General features: G+C 39.3%; 1 protein-coding gene across 1 annotated transcript in view; it reads right to left on the bottom strand.

Annotated features, from left to right (window-relative positions):
- The window catches only part of CHUK (component of inhibitor of nuclear factor kappa B kinase complex), a 40840-nt gene extending 27901 nt beyond the window's left edge, over positions 1–12939 (bottom strand). The window contains exons 1-9 of the mRNA XM_060100818.1: positions 12774–12939; positions 8479–8573; positions 6228–6342; positions 5502–5571; positions 4560–4648; positions 3285–3374; positions 3021–3145; positions 2724–2831; positions 1980–2115 (exon numbers count right to left, since the gene is read on the bottom strand). Coding sequence (XP_059956801.1) covers positions 1980–2115; positions 2724–2831; positions 3021–3145; positions 3285–3374; positions 4560–4648; positions 5502–5571; positions 6228–6342; positions 8479–8573; positions 12774–12878 — 933 coding nt within the window. The 5' untranslated portion in view covers positions 12879–12939. The remainder of the gene's footprint in view (positions 1–1979; positions 2116–2723; positions 2832–3020; positions 3146–3284; positions 3375–4559; positions 4649–5501; positions 5572–6227; positions 6343–8478; positions 8574–12773) is intronic.
- Positions 12940–14916: the final 1977 nt, after the last annotated feature.

Raw genomic sequence — 14916 nt, 5'->3', positions numbered from 1 at the left:
GAGAAAGCTAAGGAGAGACTCTTAGTGGCAAAGAATGTTCAGTACACTTTTTCAACTTTGCTACATACTTAAAGTTTTTCATAATAAACAGTTGGAAAAATATGCAGACTCACTAAACTTTTTTTTAAGGGAAAGAAATATTTCAGTAACTGTTTTGTTGACTTCTTCTTTAAATGAAAATAAAACAGATACCATTCCCTCCTTGAACAATGTAATAAACACCTTAGAAAAATGCCCTGCAATAATACCAACCTGTTTTGCAGTTCATGCTTCTGTGTTACACATGACATTCCCCTGTCTGTAAATCTTTCCTCCTAACCATTCCCAGGATTAACACTTACTTATCCTTCAAAGTTCAGTCCTATGTCTAGGAAGCATCCCTGAACTACTATGAATAGTACCCTACACATACCTTATTCTGTACAACCTCAAAATAATATTGATCTTTTAAAGAAGACATTACTGTACCTGAGCTATAAATAAGTGTGTGTGTGTGTGTGTGTGTGTGTGTGTATATATATATATATATATATATATATATATATATATATATTTTTTTTTTTTGCCCAGATTCACAGATATGCAAACCGTGGTGTTGCAAACTGAACTAAAGTCTATAGACCACAAAATACATAGGAGGACTCTTTCCCCATGCTCTACGACAAGCACATGCTCACAGACCCCTTCCAAGTAAAAGTGATGCTATGATTACCATGAAAAGGCTAAAAAAAATCTGAGATAAAAACCGAAATTTTTTGAAGGCAACAAAGAACTAAAGAGTGTCACCAAGTCCTGCTTATCTAATACATTAGGGGATGATTTATTCCTTGGCACAGGAGAAGAAAACCAAATCATGACGCCAGATATCTTTTCAATGCTAGCCAAGAATGACACCAACATGGCCTCAAGTTCCTATTTAAAAAAGTATATCAACATGAGAGTAAAACGTTATATGACTTACTTCTTTCTCATTTCAATTTTAGAAATGCTACCTGCTACAAGCAATCAACAAATATGAAAAGACCATAGATGAGAGTTGTTTTGGGGTATACAGCATAATAGAACCTCTCATTCATATCACTGGATATTTACTGAGAACCTGGTACATGCCCTGCTTTGTACACAATGCCGGCATAGGGATGGTGTGGTGGTAGGGTAGACAACTGTTCATAGAAGTAGTAAAAGCAATCCCAGCATTGAAAAGATAATCTGTATAGAGAGGCATGAGTGGAAGATGAGAAACAATTAGAGAATATATAATAGTAAAAATGATTAAATGACAAACTGTGAAGTAGAGACCATTCAGAGAAAAGGAAAGTTGAATATGTGCCAATGTAGGTGAGGAGTTACACAGAGATAGATATCAGTCTGGGCAGAAGCATCTGTCAAAGCACAAAAATGCATAATGGACTTGATAGCATAAGGAGCAGTGACAAGCTGGTCCTAAGTGAAGTGAAGGGTAAGAGAAATGAAACAAGCACTTGGATGGGGTGGACCTGAATTAAGAAAGCCCCCAAAAGCCAAGCAGATCAGTTTAGACTTGACTTGGTAGGCAAGAAAAAACTGTTAAGTTTCTTGGACAGGAGAATAAAAAAGCATTTTCAGAAGATGAGACAGGCAGTTCATGTTGCATGGACTGTAGGATGGAAAGGAAATATAGAGGCGTGAAAGCCAGGTAGGAACCTTCCTCACCAAACCAAATCTAGTATGATTAGACGTAAGTGAATGAGGTGAAATGGTACCAATATGAGAAAGGGGAAAACCCAAAAGATGCTACAAAGGAATAATCAACAAGACCATTCTGAAGTAAAACTGAGAATGCTTACTAAAGAAATAAAAATGCATCCACTCTAAGAATATCATCTTGTTTTTCATATAAGCATCAGGAAAAGATTATTAAAATATATTTATGCCCATTTTCCAAATAAGTTTGTTAACTTCAATGCAAGTCTTATGAAGTAGACCCCACTCAAACTAACCTTCAAATTCAGAATGTGATCCATTAATACAAAACATCTTGGCTGCTTCAAAGTAAGATCAATAGGTCCTCCTCTCTGCTGAGGATCCCAGTTCAGCATCAACTGTAGCCAGTTTTCCATAGGTTCTACTATTAAACTAGAAAACATACAACAACAGGATAAAACTCATTACGTTCCAATTTTCCTTTAGTTTTGTAAAAAAAGAAAAGGTAGTTTTACAGGTTGTCCATTTCCTTTGTCATTATTTGTATCATTTTATATCTTACTTTCAAATAATTCATGAAATGACACATGACAAGCCTTTTTTTCCATAAAAAACAACCCCAAACCCACATATGCAAGTTACCAGCAACTCCAACAGGTGAATCCAGTTCCATTCCCTAAGGAATCCATTCACCATAGTATCCCAAGAGTGTTCTTAGCACCTAAGCCAATCAGTTGAATGGCAGTTCTTGTTTCCACTAGACCTGTGCTGTCCATATGGTTGCCACTAGTCACAAGTGGCTATTTGCATTTACACTTAAGTTAATTAAAATTAAATAAATTTCAAATTCAGTTCTTCAGTCATACCACCCACCTTTCAAGTATTCAGATACTCATGTGGCCAGCACAGATATAAAACATTTCCATCATCACAGAAAGTTCCACTGGATAATGCTGCTTGAAACAGACAACAACTCTACTACTGTTCTTTTAAAACCCTGAAGAAACTGAAGCAAACTTCCTCAACTAAAATATACATACCTACAAAGGCTATTTGGTTGAGGTAAATGGCTACTAAACCGAACTTCTCCTGTCATCTCTTCGCATGCAAATATACACTTTGGATCCTTCTTCTTAATCTTCTCATGCCTATAAAAACAAAAGCTACCTCAGTTGACAACCTGATTCTCACAGACACTAAGAATTTTTGCCTTTTAATTTTATTCAATTATGTGTTAAAAAGCAATTATACCATTTAAAGAAAGGTTGCGGGGGGAAGCGGGCAACTGAAAATTCCCATTCCCATTAATCATACCAAAGTTCTCTTCCATTTCTTACCAGGTAAACGGCTGCAGATGATGCAAAAAAGGCCTATACCCAGCAATACACTCAAACACCATGGTCCCAAAGCTCCAATAATCAACAGTGGCTGTGTAAGGCTTATTCTCAAAGAGCTCTGGGGCCTTAAAAAGAAAAAATGCTTTAAACATCAACACTGTAAGAGAAAAGCTACATGAGTTTTGAACTATTATATTCACGACCTTCAGAAATAAGAATGAGAATCCTGTACACTTAAATTCAAAGAAACAATACATGTCTTACCAGATACTGCAATGTTCCCACAAAAGATGTACATAGACTTCCTTGATCAACATCTTTGGCATATCCTAAATCAATTATTTTATGCATAATCTGCAAAATAGTAAGTATTAAATGGTTCAGAAATTTGAAAAGGAAAGGCAATGATGTCCTTATAAGGCTCTGGAGAGGGTGGTGGTGAAGAGCATGGGCTCTGAAATAACACAAACATGTTTCAGGCCTGAGCTCCATCATTTAAATAGCAATGTGATCTTGATCAAGTTACTTAACTTCTCTCAGTTTCCTATGTAATGGTATTACTAACAATCCCTACTTCACAGAATTGCTATTAGGAGTCAATGAAATAGTGAAAATAATTTAACAGTGTCTGACATATGGTAAAAACTAAATATAGACTGGCTATTAATTTTTATTTTGGTATATTCAGAATAAGCTTGATCCATTAAAACTGGAAGGCAAAGGCAACTTCCAAACTTGTAAGAAGCATCATACCATTTTAGAGTGGATCAATGTGAGTAAACACCTATCTAACTTCAAGAATATCCTGAAGTCTCAGGATACAAAAAACCCCCAAATAGTTGGTGCAAAGCATACACAAAGGGCTTCTAAGAGAAGATGCATCATCAAGGTTTCATCATCTCCAACGGATCATTACCTTCACTACCTAAGGCCACACAATCCAATTCAAGGTTTAGATTCTTGGCTTTATGTCTTTATTGGAATGGAATTTGGGCACCAGAAGCAAGAAAACTGCTCAAATTACTTTGACAAAAATATATGTTCCAGGAATCAATTCACAATTTCTGGTTCTTCTCAAGATGACTCTTTTGGGAATCTGAGAAATCAAGGTTTTGAATTTTAATTAAATATAGAACTTAGGACTTTTGGGGAGGAGAAAGAGTTTTGTTTTGTTTTGTTTTGTTTTTCTTAAATAAGAAACATACTTTAAACATATTTTTTTCTTAAAGCAGACCGAGGATGTGTGTGTTTTTTGGATGTGCTTTGTAAGGATTAACAAAATTACTTACTCACTGCCTACTACCTCTGTTAGATACTGTGCTGGAAAAAAGAAATGAACAAGACAGGTGTAGTTCCTTCTCTAATGGAGCTAACTGTATTAGCAGAGGAGACAAACAACTAAACACAAAACCACACTTCAGTGTAGTGAGGGCTGGGATGAAGTATAGAATGCTATGGAGGGCACCAAACCTCAAAGACTAAACTACATCATGGAGACTCTATTCGATTGGCATGAACATTTCTTCAGGTTTTACCTACCTTTCCACCAACATCCTGAAGAACTATGTTTTCAGGTTTTAGATCACGATGTATAATTTTGTTTTCATGCAAATATCGTATCCCAGATCCTAAATAAAGTTTAAAATGTATTTTGAGGTAATGAACAACACTGAATTAAAAAAAATTCATCTCACATTTTGTACAGATCTGCTCTGAGGCTCGAATTTATATGGACCATCATAACTACATGATTAATGATTTAATAGAAGCTCAGATTTTCTCCACAGAAAACCCAGTAACAAATACTGCAGAATTGTAACATGTACTCATTTAACTTATGAAAATTAATATTAAAAAGAAATGGAACAAGCAATTGAGAAAATTCCTGTATTTATCATTGGAGCCTTTCCTTCTGACCTAGATCACCCTCTTCAACTAGACTTTTGCCTCCATGACCTAAGAAAAGAAGCAAAATCAAAATATACAGAGAAACATAGTCTGGGCTTTTGAACTTCCTCCAAGGGCCTATGTCCTGGTTATTTTAGGAATTTTGCAGGAGTAATTATGATTAAAAAGAGACTTCACCCTAAAAGAACCTGGGCCCATGAGATGCAATGCCACTGGTAAATAAAGTTACTATGCTAATCAGGGAGGGAGCAGGAGTACAACTCAATAAGGTCATTTCACACCATTTTTTTTCCTGGCAATTGGAACATCTATTAGTCAAATGGACACCTAGCCAAACACAGAAAATAAAAAACAAAATATCCTAATTTTAACTTAGCATCAATGGTAATAGTTAAATTTTTCTAATAATTTCTTACAGATAAAAAATTTCTTATAGATAAAGTTTCTTATAGTTAAAAACCTATGCTTTGTATAGTACATGAACAATTCTCCTAATTCCCAAGTACTATATAGAATCTTTTATAGACCAAAGGGGCATTAAATTATGATGGCATTTTCATATTGATTACATACCTATATCACTCAGTAAAGAAAGTATCTGGCTTTCTTTAAGTCCACAGCAATTTTCTGGTTTGTTGAGTAGCTAAAGAAAAAAAAAGTCTAAAAATGTATATTGCCAATATCGCTGGGTAGTAATACCGATACATTAATCATTAATCATTATACTCTGAGAGAATATTCAAATAAGAAAATAAGTCATGATTAAGAAAATATAAGGAGGAAAATTACCAAATCCATACTGAGGACATGTAAATTTCATGACAAGGTTTATACAAGTAAAAATAAAGGGAGAAAGTTTTTGACATCGAAAAAGTTGAAAAATCTCACAGATAAATATGTAAAGATAGCCATATGGTAGGTTTAAAATGAGATCAGAAAGAAAGATTTGCAACAGAGAAAACAACTTATTAATAAACACTTTAAACATTGATACTGTGGACTAAAACCATCAATACAGTCCCATCCTGAAAACCCCACCACCAATAACAAAAAATGCATGTTCTAAATCAGAGGTCAGCAAACATTCCCTGCCAAAGGGCCAGAAAGTAAGTACTTTAGGCTTTGCAGGCCATATAATCTGTCACAATTACTCAACTCTGCTACTATAGTAAGAAAGCAGCCACAAAAGCAGATAACAGGCCATACACTCCTGACTCTTACTCCACTGTATTGAGTGGGATTCGAACACTGCTAAAGTTCATGATTTACTATCTCATCATCTCAAAACATCCACACTACCTTCCGGAGATCTCCTCCAGAACAATATTCCATTGCTAGAAGAGGCACATCATTAATCAAAAAATTCAATTCCTCAGGAACATCACAGGCTTTTACAACATTGGCGTGGTTCAACCTAACAAGGGGAAAACATTATAATAAAAAATTTGTTTCCAATGAAAAGGGACTGAGTTTGAAATGGTAGTTAATTGGGGGGCAGTGAGGGGAAGAAAGGCTGACATTATTTATAATATTCTAATCTCTCATTTGTATAATTAAAAATTAATACTTGTTAAAAAGAAAATCTAGATAAAAATACTATCACAATTACTACTATTACATTTTTATATGCCAAGTAGTAAGCACCTTACATACATTAACTCATTTACTTATCACAATAATCCTACTATAGGTAGATTTATTAAGAGTTTCATCACACAGGAGAAAACTGAAGCACAAATTGGTCAAGTAACATAAGATCACACAGCGAGTAAGTGGTCAAGTAAGGATTCAAGTCTGGCAGTCTGGCTCCAAAGCCTATATCATACTACCTCTCCCATAATCACTTACAGCGTCACCCAGCTGTGATCACTATTAAAATTTTGGCATAGTTCCTCCCAGTTTTTAATTTGTGCACAAATACATTTTTTTCAATAAATATCGAATCACATTATATATTATTTCCTAACATCTTTTTTTAACCTTAGCAATATATCATCCCATCATCATCATCATCATCATGCAGTGGATCTCAAAACTGGAATAGATTCCCAGGGCCTACGGACCTAAAGAAACAGTATTTCCATGTGTAGGGCCTGAGGATTTATATTGTTAACAAGCTTTCCTAGTGATTCTGCCACACAGCCAAGTTTGAGAACCATTATAGTGCATCAAGAACACTTTAGTCAGAAAGTACTTATTTCAAATCCAGACTCTTATTACCTACCAGTTGTATGACTCTATAAGCTTCAACTTCCTGCTTTATAACATAGAGATAATGCCTAAACTCAGGGTTGTTGTGACAACTAGAAGAATTATTTGCAAGCACATATTAGCACACTACCAGTGGAGGTTTTAAAATATGTCCACTTCTCCCTTCAAAAGCTTAATTCTCTTTCCCTTGAGTAGAGGCTGTATTTAGTGACTAATTTCTAACAAATAGAAATTATTTGTAGGACTTCCCTGGTGGCGCAGTGGTTAAGAATCCGCCTGCCAATGCAAGGGACACAGGTTTGATCCCTGATCTGGGAAGATGCTACATTCCGCAGAGCAACTAAGACCGTGCGCCACAACTACTGAGGCTCCACTCTAGAGCCTGCGAGCCACAACTGCTGAGCCCACGTGCCACAACTGCTGAAGCCCGCGCGCCTAGAGCCCGCGCTCCGCAACAAGAGAAGCCACTTCAATGAGAAGCCTGCGCACCGCAATGAAGGGTAGCCCCTGCTCGCCGCAACTAGAGAGAGCCCACGCACAGCAAGAAAGACCCAATGCGGCCAAAAATAAATAATAAAATAAAATAAGTACATTTATAAAAAAAATTATTTGTAAAGGATGGAGTGTTACTTCTGAGGAAAGATCATAAAGATATGTCAGCTTTCAACTTGCTCTCTCTCTCAGATCACTAACTTTGGGGAAAGCTAGCTGACATGTCATGAAGACATTCAAACTTCCCTATGGACAGGCCCATATGGTGAGGAACTGATGCCTCTAACGAACAGCCACTAAATAAGCCTGGAAGTGGATATTCCAGCCCCACTCAAGCCTCTGGAAGACTGCAGCTCCAGTCAACATTTTGAGATGTTTCAGAAGGGATCTCCTGAGTCAAAACCACCCACCTAAGTGATTCCCAAATTCCTAAACCACAGAAACTGTGAGATACCAAGTTTGCTGTTTTAAGCCACTAACTTTGAAGATAATTTTTTACAAAGCAATAGATACACTGTTTAACAAAGTAGGTGAGAGTAAAGAAATCAGAGTAGTGATTGTTATTTAACTATAACGTGTAATAGATGAGCACTGTCCAAGATCTAGAAGAAACAGATTCTGCTCTCAGAAAGCTGAGTCTGATAATACCTAGCTGACTTTTTAAACTAAACCGACTTAAGCATGATGTGATGTTATTACTTGAAATAGAACACATATATTTAATGAGAAAGAGAAAAACATGTTCACCAGAAGATCCTAAGAAGAATGGGTTCCTAGCCTCCCTCCCTATGATGACATCTGGATGGGCTGCAAAACTGGGGAAACTTAAGTCATCAAGTACACTTACTTCTTCATGATCTGGATTTCATGGCACCACCGTTCTCTGTTTTTGGTGCTTAGCTCCAGGCGACAGGACTTAATTGCTATTTTGAGATCAAGTTCCTGCCAAAATAGAAAATCAACAGAAAATTATAAATTAGGTTCTTGTGCAGATTTACTTGCTAAGAAAGAAATGCCAACCTGGGGAAACAAAACTCTTTAGCTTTACTAATTAAACATAGTTATCCACAGTTCTCTCGAGCCAATGCTTTTGCCAGGTAAACCGTGAGACTATTAAACTAATGCTTTAAAACTGACCTTCAAACACACCAAAGCACACAAGCAAAAAGTCACTGAGGCTGATCCTATAACAGATCTCTTCAGAACACTGTCTCATATATACTGCTAGAATACAAAGGCCCTGTCTCCCCAGTAAACTCCTTTTTGAATTTAGTCAAGACAGCTAACAAGGGCCCCAGGCTCCAGCATAACTAGAATGAGGAGAATAACTCAGGGCTCTCAGGCTCAACAGCAAGAAATAGTTTTAATATGACCAAACCTAGGGCTTCCCTGGTGGCGCAGTGGTTAAGAGCCCGCCTGCCAAGGCAGGGGACACGGGTTCGAGCCCTGGTCCAGGAAGATCCCACATGCCGCGGAGCAACTAAGCCCGTGCGCCACAACTACTGAAGCCTGCGCGCCTAGAGCCGGTGCTCTGCAACAAGAGAATGAGAAGCCCACGCACCGCAAGGAAGAGGAGCCCCCGCTTGCTGCAACTAGAGAAAGCCAGCACGCAGCAACAAAGACCCAACACAGCCAAAGATAAAAATAAATAAAAATAAATAAATTTATTAAAAACAAAAAATATGACCAAACCTAATAAAAAAACTCCAAAATTAGTTCCTAATCTTTGCATTTCAAATGACATTAAAAAAATCTTAATAATGATTGTATATTTCCATATCTATAAAATGAACCTAACAGCTCTTGCCTCTATGACTAGTAATTTAGCCAATTCTAACTGAAATCAAAGCCAACCTGATGCACATTACAGGAAGCAGCCAGACCTCATCACATTCTGGTAACAGTAATAATGCAGCCCAGGAACAGGAAGCAAGACAGCTTGTATGGGATGGTCTGAAATGGGGGATAGCTAGAGATAAGACAGTTGATGTATAGAGAGAGAGTAAGGAACTAGGACAGACTACAATCCAACCTAACCACTGTCCTCCCTCCCTTCAACCTTTCTTTTGTTTTGTGTAGGTACCTGGTTGTTGCTAGGTCCCATGTAAGCTTTTACTACCAGGGAGTCAATCTAACCATGAACAACATTAAGTCCTAAATTATCATATATGAATAAGGCAGGAAGCTATCTATTTTGAAAAGATCCCATCCTATAGGATCCTTCAACTTCTCAGTTTATATTTCACCTACTCTGTGAAGGCCTTCTTCACTCTACCCTTTCACAAAGAATGTTCTGTGGAAAGTTTATGGATGTCCAGCAAAACAAAAAAAAAGAAGAGTTCTGTGTTAAAAAAAAAAAAAAAGGAAGGTAATATTCGGGAGATGGATGGTGGTGATGGCTGCACAAAATGTGAATGTATTTAATGCCACAGAACTGTACACCTAAAAATGGTTAAAATGGCAAATGTTATGTATATTTAACCACAATAAAAAAAATTGGAAAATACTAAGTTAAATTAGTTTCATTACTATAGGACTTCACAGAGCTTTTAATACGTTAATGTGGGTTATGACTCTCCAAATGAAGAAATATTATATGCATTTATACAATGTATTGATCACTGTGTCCTTTTTTCAAAGCATTTCACAAGGTTAGTTTTTCCAAACACGTTTTGAGATGTGCCACCCTATTCCCTAGGAAGAGCTCTTTGGTTATTTTGCCATGCTTCCACATCACTTTACAAATACCTTCATTATATAGGGTACTAAATTGTACTTAAAGTGTCTACTTCTCCCACTAGGCTTGAAATTTCCTTGAGGGCAGAAAATATTGTTTTTGTTGATTCTGGTACCATCAGCATCCAGCACAGTAATCAGCTAAATAAACCATCTCACATCTTTTTCCCTTTCTCGTTGTGATTTAAGAAGCATAGGTGAAATAATGAGATGTGGCTTCCACCAAAACACAAGGATCTTGAAAGCTGTAAACTCAAAGCTGTAAGTGAAAAAGTAATGATGCTGTTTCCAAGTCTTATGACAGAGTATTTCTTCTCTTCTCACTACAGGCTCAGTTGTCAAACGTCCCAGTTCTGGGGAAGGGCCACTGTGGACATCTGGAAAGTTCCTGAGAGATTTCTAAGATTCTAGAGGAACCCAAATCTCTTCCATTTAAAAAGTGATGAATTCCACAGAGACAGAAAGTAGAATGGTGGTTGCCAGAGGTTGGGGGGAGGAGGAAATGGGGGCAGAGGGGGGTGTTATTATTGTTTAAAGGGTACAAAGTTTCAACTTGGGAAGATGAAAAAGTTCTGGAAATGGATGGTGATGACTGTTGCACAACAATGTAAACGTACAATGCTACAGAACCGTACACTTAAAAATGGTTAAAATGGTAAATTTTATGTTATATATACTTTACCACAATTTTTTAAAAAAATTGATGTATTCATCCATCCCCAGCCAGGGACCAAGCAAAGCAGTCACATTAGCATGCTAGCACGCATATGTTTTTTGCTTATGACCAGACTGAGGGGCAGGTTTAGATAACAAGACCACAGTCAATATTCTTCTGGAAGTATTTGGCTCCCTCTCTTTACTCTTTGAATGCCTTATGTCTGATGGTGAAAATTATTAAATTTACTACTTGTCTGGCTCTCAAAGTACTTAATGCCTTAGTCCTTCACCTTCCTTTCTCCCTGTCTCCGAGACTCCCTGCTATGCTCTATCTAGAAACCTGCTTCACAAAATGTCCTCAGTTATATCAGTGACATTTGCCATTGCAACTGCCACACAAACAAGCTTATTCCTCCCAGGTAGATTCCCATCTACCTTACCTCCCACCCTATATGGTGGGCTCTCTACTCACACCCATATTTCTTAGGACAGCAAATCATGCTTTCTCCTCTTCAATCCACTTCTTAATTCATAGGCCCATGCAAGCATTTTAGTAATACCTTAACTGTTCATCTTGTCCCATCTGTTTTTCCACACAGATTTATCTTTTACAAAATATCTTTGAGAACACCACTTTTATCTTGACATTTCCTTTTTTTAATGTCAATTAATGATGATGAAGATGATGACAATAGCAACAACACAGCAGCAGCAGGAGCTAACATCTGAGGGCTTACCATGGGCCAGGTACTCTATTTAGCTTCAGACACATCATTACCTTATTTAACTCTCAAACAGACCCATGATGTATATACATTATTATAAACATTTCATACATGACAAAACAAAAGCTATACTGCAGGGATTATTATTCCAGGGTCTATAAACCTAATAGGTCTGTGAATATCCTTCAAAAGAGAATGGACCCCCTCAAACGGCAATGCATAACGTTGTGTGGGTGTACATCTGTGCATCTGTCTGGGGAAAGGGCTCGTAACTTTTACTGGTGTATCAAAAGACTGGCTCAAACATGATTGTTAGCTGCTGCTACAATGGTTAAACATTTTCACTTAAATCAAAGCACAATTCCCAAGTCTGATGTTGGCTGTCTTCCACCTGCTAGAGCACCTCACCCTCAATCTATCTCCTTCCCTTGTGAAGCCATGATCATTTTTACCAGCTGATCCTCGTATTGTTCCTTACCTAGAACGCGTCCCCAATTCCGAAGCCTACCCAATGCGTCCAAAAGCTTAACTGTGGACCCACCATGACACCGTCCTTACCTACTCCAGGCACTACAGACATCACAGACCTCCAAGTACACACATGAACACACATTCCAACAGGCAGGCCCATCTTCTCCCCCACTTATGCTCATAACACACACTCTGATGTGCGTCTGCCTTACACACCCTGACTCTGCATTCAGAGAGACACATACGAACCGTCACGCTCAGTAAACACTTTGTCACATCTTGACAATCATAACAAAAGTTCCCCATAATAGCTCTACCTCATACACACTGACCAGGACCTCAGGTACAACCTCGGACTCAGACACCAGGTTCACAAACACAACTTGTGCGCTCTCTCTCTCTTATACACACACACACACACACACACACACGCTCACTGGCCCACAATACTGCCCAAGGTCTCACCATCAATCTCTCACATACTGACAGTCACTGTGTTCCACAGGCGCCCTGACAAACACCCACCGCCGCTCCCTCGCGCGCCCCGCCTCACCCGATGTTGGTACAGGCAAACATTCCCGAAGCCGCCGGTGCCCAGCCGCTCCCGCATCTCCCAGGGCCCGCCCGCGCCCGGCCGCAGCCCCGGGGGCCGCTCCATGGGGCGGGAGGGCTAGCGGCCTCAGGTCCCGCCACTGTTCCGAGGCCGGTTCCGGGCTGCCGAGGCTCGCGGGTCTCTCTTCTCGCGAGAGGATGCGTCACTTCCGGTGACTGCGGCAGGAAAAACCCCGCCCCAACTTCTCCCGGGGCCGCAGGAGCCCAGCCGGGGAAGTGGTGGGTAGAGCAGGCGAAAGTTTTCAATCCATTCTAAGTGCCCCGGGAATTTTCGTGGCTGAGAGAACCCATATGTGTTTTTCCAGTCTTCAAAAATATAAGATCCCTCCAAACCCTTTATTCCCTTTAAATCAGTTTCCAAACCAGTCTTTCCCGTATTCGTCTTTTCTAAACGTCACGTCGTCTCCACCCCTGTCTACACTTCACCTTTCTTCAGACCTCTGCCATCTATCCTCCAGCCTCACCACCCGCTGAGCTGGCACTGGCAAAGGCCACCAAGGATTTGAATATTGCGAAATCCGTAGAACTAGAAAGAATTCTGCACTAACAGGCCCACTGATGCATTAGGCTTCATAGTTTTCTGTTTTTCTTCTCTTAAATGATTAATCATCTTCCATTGACAGTCGGGTCAGCTCTTCTTTTGCTTTACTTCCTATACACCTGTTCCAGGATCTCCCCTATAACCCCAAACAACTCAAGGATGTGACGCTGTTCCGGAGTGAAGAATGCTCCTCCTGACTTCGGGAGCTTTTCCCTAAACGCCCTCACTGAGCTTGCTGTCAGGCATACCCCCAGTTGTGGGTTTGCCAGCTCGGTAGTTCCTCATTGTGGGGATTGTTTCCCATGAGCAATGCAGGGCTGCAGGGGCAAGCTTCCGAATGCTATTGGTGCAACAAGAAGTGCTTCTGTGTGGCAGATTGCCTTAGAATAGGGGAACCAGCTCCCCGTTTTCACTTTGAGTTGGTTGTATGCTTCACGGAACTTGGGGATCTCATCAATCACTCCAAGGTATAACATCAGCATGGAATTAAATTCTCTAAAGAAATGTGTCAGCTGTGTTAAGGGTGGTCATTTGAACCTCGTTTGAGATTATATGCACTTGAACCATCATTTGTGCAGCCCAGCCTATGAGCTACATAGAATTCCAGCTAACACTTTGTGACACATGACTGTGCCACAACAGATGTAGCATGTTGAGACTTCTCAAGGTGGATACAGCATGTGCACCACAGCAGTGCTACTGGCTGCTCTGAAAGCACTGAACGGGCTTTGGCAGAGCAAATGTCTGTCGTCACCAGAATCCCTGAATATTGCAACGAGAATGTTGAACACTGTATGACACAAAACGAGTCGTGTTGTAGTTGTTCATCAGTAACCTGTGTGTGGTATCAGAGATTCTGGTTTCCCATATGTGCTTGCTAGCCATGGAGTTGGAGCATCAGACTTGGAGGTGGCAAATGGTACCTCGAAAAACATGTCCCTTAGAGCTGGGCAGACTGCACAGATGATTGTGGCAGCTTGTTCTAATAGTATGAAGCCCTCACTTGCTAGGTGTACAGCATCTAGCTCTGGAGTGTATCTGATTTCCACAGGTGGGGCCAAAATCCCATAAATTCTCACTTGGAAGAGCTGCGAAGGGATGCTGAGGACCTGAAGACCCTGAAGCGGTCATCTTCGCAGGAACTGGGTTGTTTCCCATAGTTCACTTTTTGAGGTTTTTCTGAATTAAAAAAAAATCCTGGCAGGTTAACTTCAGGTTCCATAATCTTCAAGTTTGCCAGTTTGTTTTCTTCATGTAAAAAATGGAGGTAATAATACCTACCTCATAGATATTTTGTGAGGATTAAGTAAACAGTGTCTGGGCCATAAATGCCCAGTATATAGGAGCAATTATTTTTCTTTTGGCTTCCAAGATCTGGCATTCCCCTGTGATCACTCTCTCTCTCTCTCTCTGCTCTTTCTCCATGTACTTATTGGATCACTCTATTTCCGAGCACTCCTTAAATATTGATATTTCTCAGGGAGTCATCTTCAGCTTAGGACTGTATTCACCCTATTTCCGTCCATTCTCATAATTTCACCTA

Source organism: Mesoplodon densirostris, chromosome 1, assembly GCF_025265405.1.
Source record: "Mesoplodon densirostris isolate mMesDen1 chromosome 1, mMesDen1 primary haplotype, whole genome shotgun sequence".
NCBI lineage: Eukaryota > Metazoa > Chordata > Mammalia > Artiodactyla > Ziphiidae > Mesoplodon > Mesoplodon densirostris.
The sequence above is the reverse complement of the archived record's forward strand: the minus strand, read 5'-3'. Positions and strand labels throughout refer to the sequence as shown.